The 22,123-nt window shown below is 28.0% G+C and overlaps 1 protein-coding gene across 2 annotated transcripts in view; it reads left to right on the plus strand.

The window, feature by feature from the left end:
* Positions 1–21,230, plus strand: part of Dora (zinc finger SWIM domain-containing dorado) — a 61,678-nt gene extending 40,448 nt beyond the window's left edge. For both annotated transcript variants that reach the window (XM_043047858.3, XM_043047860.3), the window contains exons 14-26: positions 1,022–1,208; positions 1,614–1,700; positions 3,035–3,159; positions 5,776–6,092; positions 7,303–7,427; positions 8,910–9,105; positions 9,556–9,651; positions 10,654–10,937; positions 11,934–12,255; positions 14,421–14,967; positions 16,115–16,304; positions 18,376–18,553; positions 20,068–21,230. In XM_043047858.3, coding sequence (XP_042903792.2) covers positions 1,022–1,208; positions 1,614–1,700; positions 3,035–3,159; positions 5,776–6,092; positions 7,303–7,427; positions 8,910–9,105; positions 9,556–9,651; positions 10,654–10,937; positions 11,934–12,255; positions 14,421–14,967; positions 16,115–16,304; positions 18,376–18,553; positions 20,068–20,284 — 2,871 coding nt within the window. In that variant the 3' untranslated portion in view covers positions 20,285–21,230. The remainder of the gene's footprint in view (positions 1–1,021; positions 1,209–1,613; positions 1,701–3,034; positions 3,160–5,775; positions 6,093–7,302; positions 7,428–8,909; positions 9,106–9,555; positions 9,652–10,653; positions 10,938–11,933; positions 12,256–14,420; positions 14,968–16,114; positions 16,305–18,375; positions 18,554–20,067) is intronic.
* The last annotated feature ends 893 nt before the right edge of the window (positions 21,231–22,123 follow it).

The following is a 22,123-nucleotide window of genomic DNA, read 5'->3' on the forward strand; positions in this document are numbered from 1 at the left end:
GTACCAAAAAAAAAAAAAAAAAAAAAAAAACATTTTCTATAGAAACAAAAAGTTTCTGCAGAAGCAATAATGGTTGTGCAAAATTTTTTTCTTACAGAATTGTTTTAAATATTTTTTTTCTAGCGTACCGCGGAAACAGAAAGCGCTCGTAATTCTCCGTTAATCTCCAACACAAACAGTTACTGGATAAAAAGGGGAGAATTTTTTTTTCCCTTTATTAAGCTATTTTTGGAAATTTGCCAACTTCAGTCTCTATCGGTTATAGTCAATTCTATTTTATTATTTTGATTACTCAACTTCAATATTAATTTTTTCATCTGATTTGTTTCTGTACTTGATATAACTACTATAATGAAACATTAAATCATACTGTTTTAAACTGCTTTAATAATTTAATTTTGATACTGTTTTAAACTGATACTTCAAATTCAGTTATCTTGTTTTATAAATTTAATCTTTTTGTCCATTCTTAGCTATTTCTATAAGTTCTATCTTATTACAGGTTCTGGATAATCTTTATTTATGCTCTAGTAAGCATTTTTGTCTGCAGATCTATACATTTATAACTTTTCGTTATTATCGAAGATTATGCAAATTTATATTTAAACAATTTAAACTTATTAAGAAATGTAAACTTATATTATAAAATTAAGAAAAAAAAAATCTACACAGTTTTATTCTATGCATGTAGATTTATTTTATAAACACGAATTTCATCTATTATTATAAATTCATTACACATACATTTATAACGATAAAAATATCTTGCAGAAAGATATTGGTTCCAGTTAGGTTTGTCGCAGAAAGTCAGAAAAAATTCTGCCACAGGGCACGTGCCTTAATGTAGTCTTCTATTATGTAATTCATTATTGTAAAAAAAATCCCTGATTTTTACTTTAAAATGTTGTCAACTATAAGTTATCCACTTATAATTATCAATTTTTATTACCAATATCAGAATAAGTTATCCACTGATTCTGATATTGGTAATAAAAATTGACAACTCACTTGATATATTTAGGTGAAATTGGCCAACCAAGAACAAGACTTGGTACTGCTTCTTAAACGACTCCCATTATTGGATAGAGAAATGAGCATGCTAAGAGAAAGAGCTGAACAATTGCGTGATGGAAAGTTAGTTTCAAGGGGAGAAGCTCTATTACCTTTGATGCTTGCAAGTTTCATCTTTGATGCTCTAACTTTATCAAGTGAGTTTTAGTTATTGTTAAAAAAAAATTTATCTAACACTTCAAAACATGTGTAGAGGTATTTTCGGTCGATATTGTGTGTAAATAATAAATGCACAACAGTATATGCATGCTACGATTTCACAAAATTTTGTTTGTATTATTGATAGTGAATACCATTGTGCAATCTGTTGCATTTTTTACTCTGTTATTGATTGTTTTCTAAATTCTTTACAATGGAACGATATTTATATTAAGCTACTGTAAATTTCTCTTTTCCATATCAGAAGTCAGCTATGATCAAAATGACAAGATAAAAAAATGAAATTTAATTTATAAATTTTTTAGATGCAAAAGATTAGTGATTCTGTTTTTAAAATTTAGTAATTTTTAATTTGAACTATTTTATTTCATTGTTTTCTGTAGGCTCTGTTAATCGTGGAATCCCTCTTTTATACAATAAATTACCTGGAGACGAACATTTAGGATTTGAAGCAGCAGTTGCTGCCTTAGGTAAGTGGTTTTTAAACTTGACTTCAGTGCATAAAAGTTTGAACGTTTGACATTATTCAAATTACTTCTGTCGAGTACATTTTGCGATATTTTTTAACTTTTTCTTTTCTGTGGTAATAACAATATCTCTTCTTTTGTTTGTTTGCTTGTTTCTTAAATTTTATGTTAGAATGTGTAGATAGTGAACAGTGTTTTCATCATAGAAAAAAATGGGTGAGAATTTCTCACCCTTTGTTAAAAACAGGGTGAGATTTCGAAAAGTGAGATTTCTAAAAACTAGAAAAGCACAAATAGATTTAAAAAATTCATTTCTTTAATTATAATACATTTTTAACGTCTTCAATTTTTTAAAGCATTGAATATTTTTGCTGCATCATCATAAAGGGGTTCCATGATTTGGAAGGGTAGTGTTCTGTTGTTCGAAAAGGTTCTAAACAATGCTGGTGAATGGGGAAGCTAGATAACGGGGCAGATGTTGAAAATAATGAAAGATTCAGGAAGAAAAGTGAAACTGATTTTATTCTAAATAGCGTAATGCGAAGCTTTTTCCAAAATGCTAGAAATTTGCGAATTTCGAAATTTATTTATAAAATGCGCGAATTTCTCGTGGTAATCATTTTTTAATGCGAGAAAAGAAAAAATATGCGAGATTCTCACATTCTCGCGCTGTAGTGAAAACACTGGTGAATAAGCTTTAAAATATATTTTTTATGTAAACTCACCATTTGTGATTTTTGCTATTTTTGTTATTTGTTTTACATTGGAATATATTAGAATAATTTTTGCAAATTAATAGCATCCTTAAGGAAAACAGAAAGAACCTCACATTTATTGCTTGAAACTCAAATCAAATTTTAAACTATATACTACCTTGCTGAATAGAATTATTTACACTTTAAATTGAATAACAAGCTTAAATTTTAAAAATCGTTTTAAACTTTATAAAACTAAAAAAAATATATATCACTAATTTGGCTAGATTTTTTCCATCTAGATAAAAACACGGAATGATCCATTTTTTGTATGTTTTTATGAGTTCAAACAATGTTGTGACTTCTCTCAAAATGTTAAAAAATAGATCATAAATGCTTTTCATTGTCACAAAACTGTGCGTATTCTTTGTATTGAGATTTTGTACCATTTTTGTAATCAGTGATATGCATTTGAAGCTCTAGCTGAAGATAGACAAAATTTAACAATCATGAATAGTCCATAACAATTATAAAAATAGTATGTTATTTACTTATAAACATGACTTCATATGATGACAGAGTCATCAAAGAACATCTTATGCAACTATATATATATATATATATATTTTTTTTTCTAATCAGGACTAAAAGCTAATGTATCTGAAGCTGAACATCCACTTTTATGTGAAGGCACTCGACGACAACGAGGAGATCTAGCTATAACACTGTTGGTCACTTATAAGGATGACCAGGAAAAATTAGCTAAAGTAACTTCATTCCATATTTTGCTAACATTCTTATATTTATATGCCATTTCTTTAACTGTTCTATGTAGGATTAAACATTTTTTTAAAAGTTGGCCTAAAAATTTGGCTTTCGGGTGCTGCAATGGATTTTTTATTTCTTGTCATTTAGTAACAACTTTATTATTTCTTAGTATTACAAGAGTTTGTCTCAAAAATTATGACAGAAAATTAGTATGCATCTTCATAACAAAGTGTAATAATAGTTTTAATGAAAAAAATAATAATTCAAAGTTTTGCTCATCTTTTTCAATAAAACTAAATTATTAAGGGTTCTTAACCTTTTTTTTTTTTTTTTTGTCAAAAAATTATTATTTTATTTTTAAAAATTTACTTAGATCGTTAATTTTTTTAAGAAAGAAATTTGAATTGAATTTAACATGTTTTAGCTGAAAAACTGCATTTTCAAGTTTTGATGTAATATTAATTTTTATGTTTTTTAAGTTTATTAAATTTAGCTTTAAAAATAAGTAGGAACTTTTTGTTTCTTACAATTCATGTTGTTTGAAAGAATTGATTAGTAAATGGGGGCTACAGGTTTTGCAACTGTTTAATAAAAAATCTTAGCATTTTATTTAAATCTAAATTTGTCTTTGGTATTTGCTTATTTTTATTTTTTATAATCTTTCCCACATTTTATAGTTTATGCTTTTAACATCAATGAAGAATATCTACTACTATTATTATGTAGTAAATTCTGTCTTATTAAAATAAGTTCCAAATACTTTAATTAGTTTATACTTAATAATTACTTATTTAACCTAACCACATTTAATTAATGGGTAAAAGAAACCTGAAATGTGTATTGAAATTGTCAACCAGTATACTATATTAATAATAAAAATGTTAAAACTTTTTTAAATTAATAAGCATATAAAAAAACTTTTTGTGAGAAAACTTGTGTGTTTTATATTTTTCGGTACATTTAGAAACACAGTGACACTTGGAATTGAGTTTGAATTTTTATTATCTATGAAATCCACATGCTATTTCCCTTTTAACAAAATAAAGTTTATTTTGCTCTATAAGATTGAAAATATAGCTAAGAAATGTGTCAGCTCTGTATGTTTCTTATTGTTTGCAGCTACATCAGAAATTATCTTTCTGCTTTAATTTTTCAAAATGCTTTTAAAGCATGAATCACTTTTTAAACTTCCTTAAGGCAGACTGAACTTGTATTTTTAAGTAAGTTTCTTAAATTTAAACCAATTATAAAAAATGAAATTCTTGCTTAAATAGATATCAAATGTTTCTTAAGCTTATAGTTTCATTTAAAAGTAGTTAGTACTTCAATTAAAATATTGAAATTTTAATTATCTAAAAAAAATTCTCTTCAAAATTTAAATATATATATGTAATGTAAATAACTAAATATTAAATCTAATTTATTGATCTATAAATAGAGTTCACAGTAAGTGCACAGTTGTGAAAAAACTTTTCTACACGAGATTGGAGCAGTAATTATTTAATTAACTTAGAAAATTTGATGACATGGCTTTTGTAGCATAGCAAATCTATCATCAGTCTACTGTTACAAAGGTCTATTAATATTGTCCGGAAAGATATAAGGTAGTTTATGGTTTTTAATCATAGTGCGTAGCGTTTTTAAAAAATACTTAAAAGTGCTTATTTTCGGTTCATTTTTTAATAGCCCTTAGAGGTGCTTTTTCGTTGGGTATTTTTGAAAAGTGCTTAATTTTCCCTTTTCGAAAATGAGATTCTTTTCTCTACCATGTCGATTTTTGCCACATATTATGCAAAAGAGTACTTTTCACATTATTCTATTCAACGACAATTCATCCACAATCTATTTCGGCGTACCGTCGGTCCATAGCGCATGAAAGTACTAATCATTTGAAATGTTTGATGAAATACTTGCGAGTTCATTAAGCTGGGTTCAGTGAGATTCTTGCATTCTCATGTGCAACTCTGCTGCATTTTGCGAGATATTCTCAATTTCAAGCTTCATTTTCCACCCTCCGATATCAAACCGAAAAACCACTCAATCTTTATCTAATGGCTAATATAATCAAGAAAAGAGTTCTTTGTCAGAAAATGGTTATTCTATTATTATCATGTATTTTGCATTTTGTTAATGATAAAAATATTATAGTGAATATAATGAAAATATAATGATAAAAATATAAATTGTGCTTAAAAATATATTTTGAGTGCTTAAAAAGCACTTAAAAGGTGCTTATTTTTTGTTGAAAAATTGGGCTATGCACCCTAATTTTACATCCATAATGCAACTATCCCACTCTCACCTAACTAGCCCTCAGATCTAAATAAAATGTAAAGTTTTAATCTAATAATCCTGTTTTTTTTTTGTTTGTTTGTTTTTTTTTTTCAGATTACTAGTAATCTTTTAATGGTTTGGAAGTATTACAAATTTATAAACTGGTCTATCTGTTGGTAAAATTCAAAAAAAAATTTTTTTAATTGAAATTGGAAAGTAATATTCCTTTATTTCGTGAATTTATTTGTCTTTAGCATGTCTCATTGTTTCTCAAATTTTAATGAAAATTGTTTTATTTTCTTAAACTATTGATTATTAAATATATTGACTTTGATTTTAAGATCATGGAAAAACTGCTGGATAAGGAAGTACATCAAATGTACAAGGCACCAGCCTCTTCAGTTTATTATTCTTCTCCTGCAAGTTCACAGCAAAGTAATGGCTCAAGCACAGTGCCTGATGAGAAAAGTGTTAACGATGATGGGATAACTAAAGATACAGATGAGACAGATTTACATGACGAAACAGAAAATGGTCATAATGACCCTCATAGAGACTCAGATCGTCAAAACCCAGTGGTACGTCCTCGAAGCTTGCCTTCTGCTCAAAACTCAACCCCTGGAACTAGTCGAATGAGGGACATGAGACAATCACATCGGTTCGTATTATTTTGTTCTTATTTGAAACATGTACTTAGTTTGTCATTAGATTTCATGTGATAGTTTTTTTTATAAAAATAAGTTATCTCTTCTAGCGGAAAATGTCATACAGATGTTTAAGCCTGGAATTTAAAAAAAAGTTTCTGTGTCATTACATGATTAGGTATAATTAACTACGTTTCAAAAAAATTCTTCACCTTATTGGCCATTCTCACTACTGGTACTCACTTTAGCTGTGATGGACGCCTGGCAGTCAGTTCTTATAGTCTTCTATCAAAAACCAATGGAACAATGCTACAATACAAAAGGGAGATCAACCTCATATTAATTATGCCTCAAGACTCACTTCTTCCGTACCACAAAATGCCCAGGTCATTTTGACCAAATGTAGAGTTTATTTCAATCAATTAAAAAAGGATTTTAAGGGGGGGGGAACTTATACATTTATTTTTCGTAAAGTATTTTTGATCTGCATTATCAAAAGATAACACCTTTCTGTAGAAAATTACTGCTAAATGATTATGGCTCATAAATTAGGTACAAGAAAAAATTATTCTTCCTACTAAAGGTTAAAGCACTATCAAATTCTTTGAAATCTCTTATTATTTTATTTTAAAAAATGTTATTATTTTTTTAACTTTAATGCTCGTTTTTTCATGAGTATTTATGGTCTTAATTGTCAATAAAAGTTACTACCTTTTATCAAGAAATTTCTGATTAATTATTATTATTATTGCTCTGGACGGAGCCGCGATGTCTCAGGGGATAGAGCGTTTGCCTTCCAATGAGGCGAACTGGGTTCGAATCCCAGTTGACAGTGGTAGATGGATCATGGGTTAGAGTCCCCTTGCCATCAGGCTAACCTTGGGAGGTTCTCGTAGTCTTCCTCTCCATGTAACGCAAATGCTGGTTAGCTCCATCAAAAAGTCCACCACAAAGGCAAATTTCTCCCAATACTTGATCCAGGAGTTCCCTTGTCTTCTGGATTGGGTTCAAAATTACAAGGCTACGGAGTTGAACATTAGTAGTCATAAACCCATAAAATTGGGTCGGCTGTTTAACGACGGTTATAATATTGCTACGGGCTGTCATAATTTGCATGTAAGTTTTAATAAAATTAATGTATATTTTTTTCTTTGGTATGTTATTGTTTAACTATATTTAATGTGTTACTCTAGGTTTTTTAAATTGCTTATAACTATTATTTAGAACTGGTGAAGACAATGGTGAGCATAGTGAAGGAGCATCTAGTCCAGGCTGGGAAGAGGATTATAAAGCATGGGAAGCAAAATTTCGTTGCACAAATTTCCGTACTACTAAAAAGCATTCTGGAGGTAATGACGCAATTTTCTAATGTTTGTCTTAAAAAGCAACTTAAAGCTTGATTTATTTTAAAATGAATTCTGTACATAATATATGTAACAAATTATAACAATGACATTAAGGCAAATATTTATATGTATATGTATGTACAGTGCGCAGAATAAAAAAATGGACCACCCTGAATAAATTTTTATCAATTGAACAGATATTAACATTCTAGAACGTAGTTTAAATGGTTTGAGGAGGTGACCTCAAATATGCTAATAAATTAGTGCAGAAGTTATTTTAAGTTACGAAATCAGATACAAAAACATACTTTCTCTGAATGAACATACCTTTTTTTAGACGGATTCGGAAAGTCGTATTGTAAAAATTTAATTTCTCACGAACTATAAGACTGATTTCACTCAAATTCAATATTTTGCCATTTAAAATTTTACTCTTTAAAATAATGTAAAAAGTTATGTACTTTGCAATTCAAACTTTTTCCAACCATTAGTAAATAAAATAGTAATAAATATTTATTCTAAGTTATTTTTTGCATGGAATTTTCTTTGGATAAATGAATTTTATAACCGTGTGCTAAAATTTTCAATTTGCTTTAAAGATAAAGATTTTCGAGATATTGTACGCAAAAAGTAAAGTTAACATTAATAGAAAGATTCGATCATTAGATCAAAAGTTGTTTAGGATAGTCCCTTTTTTTGTCGCACTGAACATGTTTATCATTTAAGTAATAATCTATTTCTTTAACTGAGATGCATTCATGTAAATTGTTTTATATAAATTAAATGGTATTTATATATAATTTAGGCTTACGTATACAGAAATAATATTTTCTACATTTTAAGAGTAAATAGCACACACCATATAGTTACAAATATGGGCGTTGAAGGAGTTGTATGTAATGGAATACCCGACTATGCACACTGTGCATATACATATTATCCTTAGATTTGCTTGAGTTCAAATTGCAATTTCTTTAAAATGTGAAATTTATCCATAGAATCATTACTTTTATCTTTAATTTTTCCTTGTCATTTAGTATCACTGATACTAAATTACCCTAAACAAGTATAAATTTTTGTAAAGAACTACTATCCATTGTACTTTAGTTTTTTAGGTCGTAATTGAATGAAATATTTTACTTAATTTTAAATTTACTATATTAGCCTATTTTATTTAGCCTATAATGCATTTTTGTTAAGTTTATTATATTCAGATTTTAAATCTGGGACAAATTTAGTTGTGATTTGTAATATTTATCAAATATCTGCATGCTGTTTACTTCTCTGAGCAGGTGAGCAAGGTTCAACTCTATCTGACAAATATACATTCCTTATATTAATTTAGACTCTATTACAAGTTTTTCTTGTTCATTAAATGTATTTTGTTTTACTAACATATTGATTTTAAAATATGCTAAATAGTTTGCTCTCCATCAAATTAAAACATTTTTATTCATGAATCATCAGTTGCATTAATTATTTTAGGAATGGCAAGTATTGATAGTAGTGCTCCTGAAACAACATCCAGCGATAACTCACCTACTGTCGTAAGACGTAGTACATGGCTAAAGCAATGTGGACCTGGAAGTGATAGTGGTAGTAGTGGCGAGAGTAGCGATTCATTTGCCTCCAGTTCATCTGAAGATAAAGCTCCCCGATCTAAATCCCGAGAAGGAGAAAGGTTTGCTATTATAAATATATTTAGATGCTTGTGATATTTTTTTAAGAGTCATTTTTTCATTTTTCCATCCTTTCCTCTATCAATGATCTTAGGAGTCAGAGCCTCCTGATTGCTGCAATTTATCATCCTCCAATAATTGCTCTGCAGGCCATGATAGCCTGGTTGGCAGTGCCACATAAGACAGCAAAATTATCCCAGATAAAGAAAATTTGATTCAATATCCATTCAGATTTTTTTTTTCCTATCAAGTGATAATTTAGATGTCGCTTAGTGAATTTAGCAACTAAGCAATTATATTATTTTTAGTAAAATGCTTTTTAAAAAACTTTTTACACTTAAGTGACAATTTTAAATGTATACAAGCTTGAAAAATAATTATTAATTTTATATTTATTTATGGATAGTACATATATTATTTTCCTATATTTTAATGCATATTTTCTTTTCCAGCCTCCCAATTATGATTCACGGTACTAGATTGCCTACAACATTTCCTTCACCAGAAAATAATGTTCGATCCAATACTCCAAATATCAAGAATACCAGGTAATTTTACTTTAAAGTGTTTTTTTTTTTTTTTTCTTTTTTGTTTTTTTGCAATTTCTACATTTATCTTTTTTTTCCACCAAAATTTTTTTTAAACAATCACTTAATAAGTAATCATTTTAATAAAAATTTATGCATCAAATGCATTTTTTTTCTAAAACATCTCCATTAAAAATTATAATTTTTTAAAAATTGTACTTGTTTCACCCAATATTGATTTTTCAATTAATTTCAAGCGTTTTAGATGTTTACATCTTTCTGTTTTTTTATTTATAGAATCTATAAATATATTTTCTTTGAATCTCATCATTTCTTTTAGACATTTTTGGAAAAGGTATTTTCATGCGAGTGAATTAGTTTTATAAGAAAATAAATCTGTAATTTTTATGACACAATAATAATTATTATTATTATTTACAAAATATTTTGATTATAAAGAATTAAATATATATGATTTGTTATCTTTACCGTTATAGGTTAATAATTTTCTTTAAGAATGTTATAAATAAAATTAAAAAAAAATTTTTTTAAACTTTTAATCAGCAGTAAGTTGGACCTAACACAACTCTAATTGTTACTAATACTAATAAAGTAAACAGATTACTACTCTGTTTACTTTGAAGTTTCACATTCTGAAGGAAATTAAACTTTCTTTTAGGTTTATAATCGTTAATATTTATTTGATAAAATCATTACTATTAACAAATTAAATGCTTGTTTAGAAAATGAATTAAAAGTATGACTTTTTATAAGTAATATTTGACAAAACTATAAAATAGTAATTTATTTCTGTTCTTCAAATTTCCTCATTTTTCTTTATAAATTTTACAGTATCTGTGAGATGCAAATATATTGCTGCTCAAACCGAACACCATACACCAATGTTAATTGCTTTTTTTCAAAATTTTGATTTTGTTTTAAATATATATTTATGATGTAGCATTTTTGAAGTTAATGATGCAAAACTTCAAATATATTATTAATGATATATCTTCTCATTAGGTTTAAGGGAAAACGGGCCTATCCTAGTGTCCCTAATCAGCCAAGTGAGGCGTCTGCTCATTTTATGTTTGAACTTGCAAAAACAGTCCTCACAAAAGCTGGTGGTAACAGTTCAACAGCTGTTCTTTTCACCCAGCCGTCAGCAAGCCAGAATCACAGAGGACCTCACAGAGCATTGCACATGTGTGCCTTTCAAATTGGATTGTATGCTTTAGGTCTTCACAATGCTGTTTCTCCAAACTGGTTATCTCGTACATATTCTTCACATGTTTCCTGGATAACAGGTATATTCTAACTGCATTGTTTTGTTTTGTTTTTATTATTATTTTAAGTTTTTTTTTCTTAATTTCAGAACATAATTATTTTGTCCTTTTTAAAAAATTTGACTGTTCATTTTTCTGGAAGCTTAGTGTATCGTATTAGTTTTATCACCATTTATATACCTCTTGTTTTCAAACAATTTAATATAGCTCTTGTTTCTTTTATTAAGAAATATTCTATTGAATTATTTAATTTGTGTTAATTTTTTACCGATAATGGTAGTTCAAAAAAAATTTGGTTTCAGTTTTCTTTCTATGGTTTAGACATTAGACAAAAATTTACTGGTATCAATTTATAAAAATGTGTTAGTTTTCAAAAATTTATAATGTTAATATTTAACAACTTAAATAATTTGCTTTTATATCCATAGCATTTGAGGGAATTTTCTATTTAAATTTTCAATTGCTTACTTTTTATGAGTACTAAAATAATAATAATAATAATTTTTTAATAAAAGCTAATTTTTTAGTTTTAAAACTTAGCAATTTTCCACAAAATTCAAATTTATTACAAATTTTGATCAAAAACTTTATAGCTACATATTTTTAACATATTTTTTATTTTTCTTGAAACCACTCAAATAAACTTATGCAACAAGAATATTCTATGTGCCATGCAACACAAAGAAAAAGATATTTCCAATTTTGCTTATTTTTTAAAAAAAGAATTGTATTTAACATTTTAAAACTTCTGCTTTTGCTGTGTCAAATTATAATTCTCTGTGTCAGTAACTTAATAGATTATGATATTGTTACAAATTTGAAGGAAAAAAATTATGTTTTTCTTGAAATAACAAAAAAAAAAATTTTAATATAAATTTTATTTTGTTTCACTCATTGCTTTATGAACTAAAAAATGTAAATTCCTCATTTTTAAAACTTACTTATCCTCAATTTCTAATATTGTTTGATTCTTAAACTCCAATTTTTCCTTTTGTTTTAAATACATTCTGTTTATAGGTGAAGCAATGGAAATAGGCAGCACAGCCATTAATTTCCTCATTGAAACTTGGGAAGGCCATCTTACTCCCCCAGAAGTGGCATCACTCGCCGATCGAGCTTCTCGAGGAAGAGATCCCAGAATGGTGCGTGCAGCTGCTGAGTTAGCTTTGTCTTGCTTGCCACATGCTCATGCTTTGAATCCCAATGAAATACAGCGAGCATTAATCCAGTGCAAAGAACAAAGTAGTGAAATGCTTGAAAGAGCTTGTCTTGCTGTGGAATCGGCTGCAAAGGGTGGTGGAGTTTATCCTGAAGTACTTTTTGATGTTGCAAGAAGATGGTATGCATTTTTATTAAAAAAATTCTTGTTTATATATTTGTTGTTGCATTATTCATTGTATTTTTCTTTTCTATATGGTATTTAACAATATTAAAAAATAGGTTTGGAATTTCTTAAATGTAATTTTTTTTTCACTTTAATTTATTGAATATTTTTGGTTATGAGATCGATAGAGCATAAAAAGAGTAGTTTGAAGAAATAAATAAAAATATTCAAATAGTCTAAAAATTTAAGATGCAGTAAGTTCATTTTTTTTTTCAATTGAAAATATTAGAAGTCGTAATTTTATATTGAAAAAAATGTAGTTTATGTTGAGAGAAAAAATAAGAAGAAAAAACAATTCAAATTTGAGGAAATTATTTATTTTTTAGCCACTTAGGAAAAATGTCCTAGGGATGATTGTATGAGGGTTATGCTACTATAATAAGCAAAACTATTAATTTTATTATATATAAATTGAGAAGTTCATAAAGTTTAGTTACTTTTTGAAATAATTATAGATTATTACTTTAGTTGTTAGATGTATAATACTTGTTATATAATGTTTCAAATTATCTACAGAGATGCACATTCTATGGTACCCAAATCCTTTTTACTTGGCCTCTGAATTGTCTAAAATATTAATAAAAATATAAAAGGGAAGAGTGCATAATTTTATTTTTTTCATCCATGATCTATATCAGAAAATTACTGATCTAGTTTATAGCCTTTCTCAAAGTATCAAAATGTAAAAATTTTATTGCTATATTTCTATTTATGCAATGAGTTCAGATTTAGCAGTAAAATATATTTACTCATAAACTTTTACAAATAAACTTAAAGAAAGGAAGGAAAAAAATACGAATATATATTAAAAAAAAATATATGTATCATTTCAAAATTCTCATTTCAAAACAGTCATCACATTAAATGCTGTATTAGGAACAAATTTTGTTTTCTGGATAATAATGAAAGTTAATTTTTAGGATAAGTGTAAATTTAGTTTGCATTTTTTGTTGTATGCATGTGAAATTTATCATAATTTGTTTTTTTTATCTAATAAGTTTATTTGTTCAAATTTATTTACATTAATTATGATCTGTACGGGAGCAAAAAATTAATTGTACATTTGTAACTCATTCATATTACTTTCAAACCTAATCTAAATATTTCTCGCATGTTTATAATTACAGCATTATGTTAATATTGGGACGCAACACTGTATTTGCATTTTTAATGGAATACTGGCAAAAAATGGTTGTGCATCCCTGATTTACATTAATTCATATCACGCATCACAATACTTAAAGTGCATCTTTATACTTATTTAAGTAGACTTTGTTTCTGTTGATGGCCTCTCATGCATAAGAAGTAGTTGTAATGCATATTCCATAGCTTTACATCCAAACTAATCAGGGTTAGATTAAGAGGGGCTAATATGGCTGGTCCAAAAATCAAGACCCACTAAAAGGGATCACTAAAGTTTATGAATGTATAATTCATTTTTGTGATTTTCCATTAAAAAAAAAGACTATTAGATATTTAAAAATGTAAGGATTTACAATCTTCCTTTGGAATCTTTAAAATTTTATATATTTTTTAATTGTAAAATTCTGAAAATAAAAAATATATAAAGTTGACCATGTTATTTCCGTCTGTCCCTCACCCAGCTCCCTTATTTTATCTATTATCTTCTTTTGCTTAAGGCATAAGAATTTTTTTTCTTTTTTTTTTAAAAAAAATTAATCTAATTTTCAGTAACCATCTTCAAAACAGTTATAATTTCTTAGGAATCTTGTTTGGCAAATTTATAATAAATTTATTAAAAATGGAAAATTCTAATTTGTTATTTGCGATATTTATAATGTGTATGTTTGCTGTTTAAATTTTGTATGTTCTTGCAATTACTTAACATTTATTGTTTTGTACAGCAAATTTTACTGATTTGGAAAAATATTCAAATATCAATATTTAATAGAATTATTATTTTTGTAAAAAATTAAGATTTTTAAAATAAATATTTGTTGTTAAGTTTTGAAAAACAAGTTTAACTGAAACTGAATTTTATAAAAAAAGGTTCAATATTTCTGAACATTTTGGATAATTTAGTATAGGTTGGGCCTCAAGTTACACATAAGCCTTAGGCTTCATCATCCCTCAATTATTAAAAAAAATTTCTTTTTCAGGTATGAACTGTATGAGGAGAGCTTAGACGATCATCCCAGTAATCAATCGGAAAGGCATTCAAACTCAGAAATCATCTCTCATGATATTTTATCTTTACCTCCGCCGCCACCCACATGTGATCACACTGTTGTCTCTTCTCACAACATCCATTTGAGTCAAGTTGAAGGAGTCATCACAACTGTACCATCTGTTCAAGTTCTCCCACCATTAACTTGCCCCCCTGTGTCATACACATTAGCCTATCCCACGGCTGCATACGGATACATGCCATTTTCACACTCTCATGTGCCCATACATCCTGCATATGTCCCTTCTCCAGCATCTTATCCCTATCCACCATTAGCAAACTTATCCTATTACCCACCCACTGTTGCTAATACAACTCATATTCGTCATCCCGCTACGGGTATGTACCCAGGACAGGTTGTTGGTACTGCTGTGACTAGAGCTTCGGTAACTCAGACGACTCCGGTTCTTACCATGAATGGCCATCCAGTTGTTACTCAGCCTCCTCCTCCATCTATACCACCTCCTCAGCAGACACAGGTAATTTAGTCTTATAAACTGTAGCACCACATTATACCTCACTCCTTTTTTATGTCTTTATATTAGACAATACAGCTCGGGATGACGTATCGGTTAAGGTTTTGAGATTTCATTGTAATAGCCTGGGTTTGCTCAACTCGATTTTAAATCAATGTGCAATGCTGTGGGTGCTATCAGTTAAAGCGCCATTTACACGGCTGGTTGGAGATCTGGGGGTAGTAAGCTGGCAGTTAACAAAACAACCAGTGGGTATACACAGCAAGGTGCACGTTAAACCTATTGTGACTGAAAGTCCTCTTGTTGGTATTTGCCGAGAGAGGTATCTGCTCAGGCGCTGTCCACGACGTTTGACCATTGTTAAAATTGCGTGGCATTCCTTTCATGGTTGTTGAAAGATGGAGCTCTGAAATTAGGGCTAGTTGCCTGGTCATGATTGAGTGATGATGTGCAGACTGTGCTTATTGCCGACATCAAGCTGTTGGTCAAAACATTTTAGAGTCTTAACGAAGTAGGCAGTTTAGATCCCACCATTTCTGTGCTGTTAACGTTCCTCCCTTTGTCTTCAAGATATTGAAATTGAAATATATATATATAAATGCCCGAAACGTTCTTTGTAATAATCCTTATTTCTCTTTCACTAATTTTTTACTGCTAATATTTAGCCTTTTTGGAACATTTTCTTATGTTTAAGGTAAGAATTATTTGAAAAATTTCCAGATTGCATTGCGAGGAGATAGTTAGCACAGAAATCCTTATTTATTTGTTTGCCAAGTTTTACAATCATAATACATTATTACCTAATAATTAACATAACCTGCCTAAATAAATAGAATACAAAAAAAGAATAGTTTTCATTGAAAATTAAAAAAGTTTTTCTCTAATTCATTAGAAAATTGTGGACAATCCCTTGTAAATATTCTCAATAATTTAAGTTTTTTATTCCACACATTAAATAATTTTTAAATACTTAATAATCAATTAAAATTCCTGATTTTCAGTCACTGGAGATAAATATTTCAATAAACTAGAAAAAAAAAATTTATTTATAACCAAAGAAACATAACTTCTGTAATAAAAACTGAGAAGTGGAATGGAATGTCTGTATCAAAGTAGATAAAATGTTTCTGATTGAATTTTATTTTTTAAGATTCATGGGCCACTTCCTCAATTAAACCAGAGACAAATGGGATATTTGTTAGCTGCTTATCGAGTGGGTATGCTTGCTATGGAGACTTTAGCACGTCGTGTTCATGATGACAGACCCCAAGCCAAGTATGCTCGGAACCCACCCTATGGAGAGGATGTAAAATGGCTTCTGGGTATTGCTAAAAAATTAGGTCTGTGTTTTGATTTCTTTACTTTTGAACTATTCTTATTATTATTTTGTTGCAATTTCTTAGAATCTATAAAATATGCATTTGCTTTGTTTTAATAATAATTGTAGGGTGCTGAGAATACATAGATTGAAAAATAATTTTTTTTGAAATGTTTGAGGATATTTTAAAATTGTATTAAAATATTTTTTTGTTAGGAAATATTTACATTGGTACCTTATTTAAATTAATGTCTCACACTTATTACTTTTTTTTCCTGTTAAATAACTTTATTTTTTCAAAACTTATTTTCTGCCAGTCAAACTTAAATTTAAAAAAATTACTATTTTTCTCATTAATATTAGGTCTTATTTTTAATTACCTGAGCTGTTAAAAGACTTGCTATCAGTTTCAGGTCTATTGAAGATGAAGGTTAGATATTACATCAGAAAGGTTGCATTGCGAATACCTTAAAAAATATGCAGTATTTTTAAAGCTCCTATTTTCTCACATCTACATTCTGTTGCCGGGATAGTGTGACTGTTAAATAGAATTATTAAGCATATTTAATGCTCACAAACAAATTAATGACCTTCGCAATATCTTTTTAGTTTTGAACATAATAAAACTCAAATTTTGAATTTATGAGGTATATTGTTTGTCCTTTTAAAAATTCCAATTTTTCCCACACATAACTATAACAATATAAATTCTAAACAGGGCATGATTTCATTTTTTAACGTCAGTAGCAAAGTTTGTTCATGCAAAAAGAAAATTTATTGTTGCAAAACCAAGGCAAGTAAAGTGACATTACATTTTCATTTTATGAAGCAGAAAATTCAACAAAATCATAAATGTGTGACAAATCTTAACATATAATGGTTATTAAAACCATTATTAAATTGGTAATTACATGTTAATGCAATGTTATTAAAACAGGTAATTTAAATGTTTACCCATTAAGAAAGTTTAAATAGCACTGTTTTATAATATTGTATTATATTATATTAAAATTATGCTCTAAATTTGGCACATTTGACAAAATGCAGTATTTTTACCAGGAAATGTGGTTCCTTTGAAAAAAAGATAGTTAACTGATGTAAAAACTATCGGATAAAACTATAACAATGTGAATTTATGATGGAATCATCTCTAATTTTCCAGATGTCAGCAGTCGTAACTTAAATTCGAAATTTGTGAGTCATAATAATGAGTAAATCATTTGAAAAATTAAATGGAAGTAGCAAAATTAAAAAAGATTATTAGTTGTCAAAAAAATTATCCAAAATAGATTTGTATCAGAAACATCACAAACTGAGCATGTCAAAAAGTGATTACTCAAATATGAAATTCTCGTATCATAATAGTATTGTATTGAAATACCAAAATTTGAAAAGCCTTGTAAAAATTGGTCAGAAAAAGAATAAATAACTGTTAAAAGCTCTAGCTATTTTTGCTCCTTGTTAGTCAACAAAATCGCACCCTGTTTCTAAGTATATATAATTTTTATCCTCTTTTTAATTTCAGCAATTTGAAAACAAAATTATCCAATTTTTAATTTTCAATAAATATCTTTGTTTCTTAATAGTTTAAAATTTGTCTGCATCTGAATGGGGAGGTGGAAGGTTTCTGTTAACAATAATGCTATTAAATTACCTTTCATAAGCTGTTTTTCCTGTAATTTTACTGATTTAAATTTTTGAGAAGAAATCTTAGTAAGTTCTAAGTTATCATTAACTATTTTTCTAAAGATTTTGTTTAATTTTTAAGACTATCCAACTTAAAAAAGTTTTATTAATCTATATAATTTTAGCAAAGAACAATTATAAAGGACTTAATCCTCACAAAATTTTATTTTCACATTGCTGTTATTAAACTTTCTAAGCTTATAAAAACAAGTGTGCAAATTCATTTAAAAATAACAATTTTGACAATGCTGGTGAACTTTTGATATAACATGATAAGAATGTTTTTCAAAATTTTATGATTGCTTAATAGATTGCAAAAAGTGAAAAATTTTTGCAAAAAGTTTTTTTGAATTACCATTATTGATTTTATTCATCTTGATTAACCAATTTATTTTTCCCGTTTTTAGGAACATCATATTTACAAGATTTTTGTATTTGCACCGTAAACAGTGTTGCCAGTCCATTCATATTGCATGAGATTGTAGTGGAAGCTGCACAATATTTAGCTCGCTCAGCATCACCGCCTCTTCCTCAACCATTGCGTTCACATCTTCTCACTCCACTGATACAAAAGTGTCAACAAATGTATGCAATTTTTCTTCCTTTTCTTTTTAAAAAATTATACTATTTATATCTTGGTTAACCTGTGCTTTTTTTTCCTTTGTTCAGAACAGTCTACAACAGCAATTATATAAAATGTAACGTGTTTCAAATTCACATTAAAATTAAAAGTTCTGCATAGCTGTTAAAGTGTTTGCATTCATATTGTATTTCTTTTTCTCCCTTTCCTTTCATCTAATATACAACAATGAATAAAATAGTTATAAACAACATAGTTTCCTAAAGATATTTGTTTCTGAATTAATAATGTAATAAGTCATTATCTTGACATTTTTTTAAAGGAATGTGTGGAGAAAAGCTAGTAATAGTTATCATAAAATTACCTACATTTATTTTGTTATTCATCATAATTTTGAGCTGAAATAAAATAAAATCTAAGCAGCAGTCAAAACTTTTTTTTATTTTTATCTAAAAGTGACTAAAACATTTTCAAAATTAAAATGAGGAGATAATTTTAAAACAAGCTATTTATTTTTCATGTTTTCTAAATTTAAGGAGATAAGTTAGAGTTAATGATACATTGTAACGCAACGTAATCAAGTAATCAAGCGAAAAGTTTTAGTTGTTTAACCTAGTTTTTTAAAAGATAGTTTTTCATATACTAATAGTCTACTGAAAATGCCTTCATTGACATTCACTTTTTATATCAATTTATATGTGCTGTTTTTTTTTCTATTTATTGGTATGTTCTAATTGTAAGCTAACATTTAAAGCTATTTTTTGTTGGTGTATTCATTATTAAACAACTAATATAATCTGATTTTTCTCATATTTTTTTTTCTTAATCTTTAGAATTGCAAATAAATTTCTAACTGATATAGTATCATAACAACTGTAATGGTAGAATAATAATGCTGCCCCTCTTAAAAGTGGAATATAAAAAATTATGTTAGATAAATTCTTGTATCGTATTAGATAATAAATTATTCCTAGAGCCTGCGCTAAGCATTCGCCACCTCACAAAATTCAATAAAATCGTAAATTTGGTGAATGATTTTTTCCATTGGAAAAAAAGATATATATATATATTTAACTCTATCCTCAAAATTATGTCAAAATGAATTTTTCTGAATGAATAAGTATTTTTTATTCGATTATAATAGTTTTCGGTAGATGCGGCGCATAACCAATTGGGTCCAAGTAGTATAAGCCTGGAGCAAACTACCGTAAAATAGTTTTCTATAGGAAAAAAATGAATCATAATAAATTGTTAAGATTTGCATTTGGCATAGACTTTCAAATATTAGCGATTACCTTTAATATTTGGTTAATTTGCTGGATAATAATTTGAAATCCTTACCGCAGGCCCTGTTACATGGGAACTGAAAGTTTTTGTTTCAAAATGTTAACAGCTTTGCAAGAAAGTAAACAATTGTTGATTTATAATGATAAACAATCTGCAATTCTGTGCTTGTATTACAATTATTATTTGTATAATGATACAGTACTTAATTTTTTGTTTTTAATTGCATCATTAGGTTCACAGCTTGTACACATTTCAAAATGTATCACATTACTCCAGCTGAATATGATGAGTTTGTCAGCATCATCCGCAGTGCAAGAACTGCATTTCAGCTTACACCAGGAGGGATTGTACAATTCAATGAACTTCTTCAGAGCTTGAGGCGCACCAAATCCTGCAAAAAGGAGTTGTGGCAAAGAATTGCGAACACACTGGCTACGCCAACCATTTGATGGTGAAGTACAAGTAGCTGAAAATTTTTGTCAGTTGCTTTAGAAAGGGAATGACATGTTGCTGTCCATGTTTTGTTATACTGTTAATTACTGTATTCATTTGTGCAGATTTTACCTCCAAGGACTGCTAGTATATGTTTTGTTGATGTCATTGTTTGTTACTTTTATTTAATAAACTGTTTGCTATTAGGCTCAGTCAATAACCATCTGCTCTATCTGTAACATTACTTTTTATCCTAGTTATAAAGGGACATAATTCAAGAAACTTAATAGAAGTGTGCCGGTTTATATTATTTGAAACATTTTCTAAACATCCATATTTAAGTTACAAATAGGAAATTTTGTGATTTAATTTCTTTTTGGAATTTTCTATTTGTAGACTTAGATTATTGCATTATAGAGTGCTTACTTAAGCTGTTGCTGTTAAGCACATAAAGCATCATCCAGCACACCAGCTCTGGTGGAAGATTTGAGTTTTCCGTTTTAGTCACTAAACTTAAAAGGAAGAGCAACTGAAGAAACAATTGTATGAACCAAGGTCACCACTCCAGGCAAAATTATAATAGATACTAATGAGAACATAAATAAAAATCTGCATTGGTATCATTGTTGTGCTCTGAGAGAAAAGTTTCTGGTTCAGTTCAGTTCGATGGAAGTTTTAAGTTTCTCACTGAGCTCTACAAACCAGAGCAACAGAAATTGTAAGAACTAAGGTCACAAGGCAAATTTATTTCAGATTCTAATAAGAAAATGAATAATCAAAAATCTGCATTGGTATCAGTGTTGTACTTTGAGACAAAATTTTTTTAAAAAAATGCTAAGGTGGCAAAATAAAATTTCTACAATTTATTTTATAAGATTTGAAAAGCGTAAATAGAATTGGAATTGTTAAGAATGTGCTAAGTTATGTTGAGAAAACACTTGCCTATAATAAACTAGGAAAAGAAGTTGATTATTTCAGTTTAGAAAAGGAATGTTATAGATTTAGTGCATATAGTTATTGTCCTTCCTACATTTTTAAACAATTCATGAACTGTGGAAGGGATTGAAAATAATCAGAAAGTTTCTAAGTGCCAAACATTTATTCGATTTTTCTTCTTTTTTAGTGTTTTGTTCTGTGCTCAAGTTTAAGTAATTTGCTGTATTTATTTTTGTTTCAAATGATCTCAGTAATTGTTATTTTATTTTTTTTTAATAAATAGTAATTTTTCTTTACCTGTGTTTGGTTAAAAGTTTTTCCTTTTTTGTACCTGTTTTAATAACAAATGTAAAGTCTAATCATATTATTTTTAATCTCTACTATTGTAATATTGCTGGCACTTAGCATCTTTCATGGGATATTTATGTGATTGTTTACTTTGTATCTATTGTTGTATACTTAAAAAATTTATAAAAAATTATTCATATATCATTTATTATTAATACCTTTTTTCTGCACTCAAAAAAAAAAAAGTACTACACTGCACTATTCAAAACAACATTTATTTTGGTGAAGTGCATTTTTAGTTAGTTATTTTTCTTCTCTTTTTATTTTGTGATCTTAGTATATTTATTTTATTTATATATGTTATATTTATTTATATATGGTCTTATATAGCTAAGTATTTATTTGTTTTATATTAATTTATGGGTTTCCATTTGTGATTTAGATTCATTTGAGGATAGTACTTTATGATTATCAACAATTTTGTTAGTGTAAGCAATTTGTATGTGTTTGATGTAATGCCTTTAAGATTGTTTGATGGATGTTAACAAAAACATTTTTTTCTTTTTGCTATTATGTACTTTTTATTTCATCGATAACACTGCTCTTAAAAAAAAACTTTACGCCATTTCTGC

Source organism: Parasteatoda tepidariorum, chromosome 10 (assembly GCF_982258835.1).
Source record: "Parasteatoda tepidariorum strain Cologne lab strain chromosome 10, Ptep-v5.0, whole genome shotgun sequence".
Taxonomy (NCBI): domain Eukaryota; kingdom Metazoa; phylum Arthropoda; class Arachnida; order Araneae; family Theridiidae; genus Parasteatoda; species Parasteatoda tepidariorum.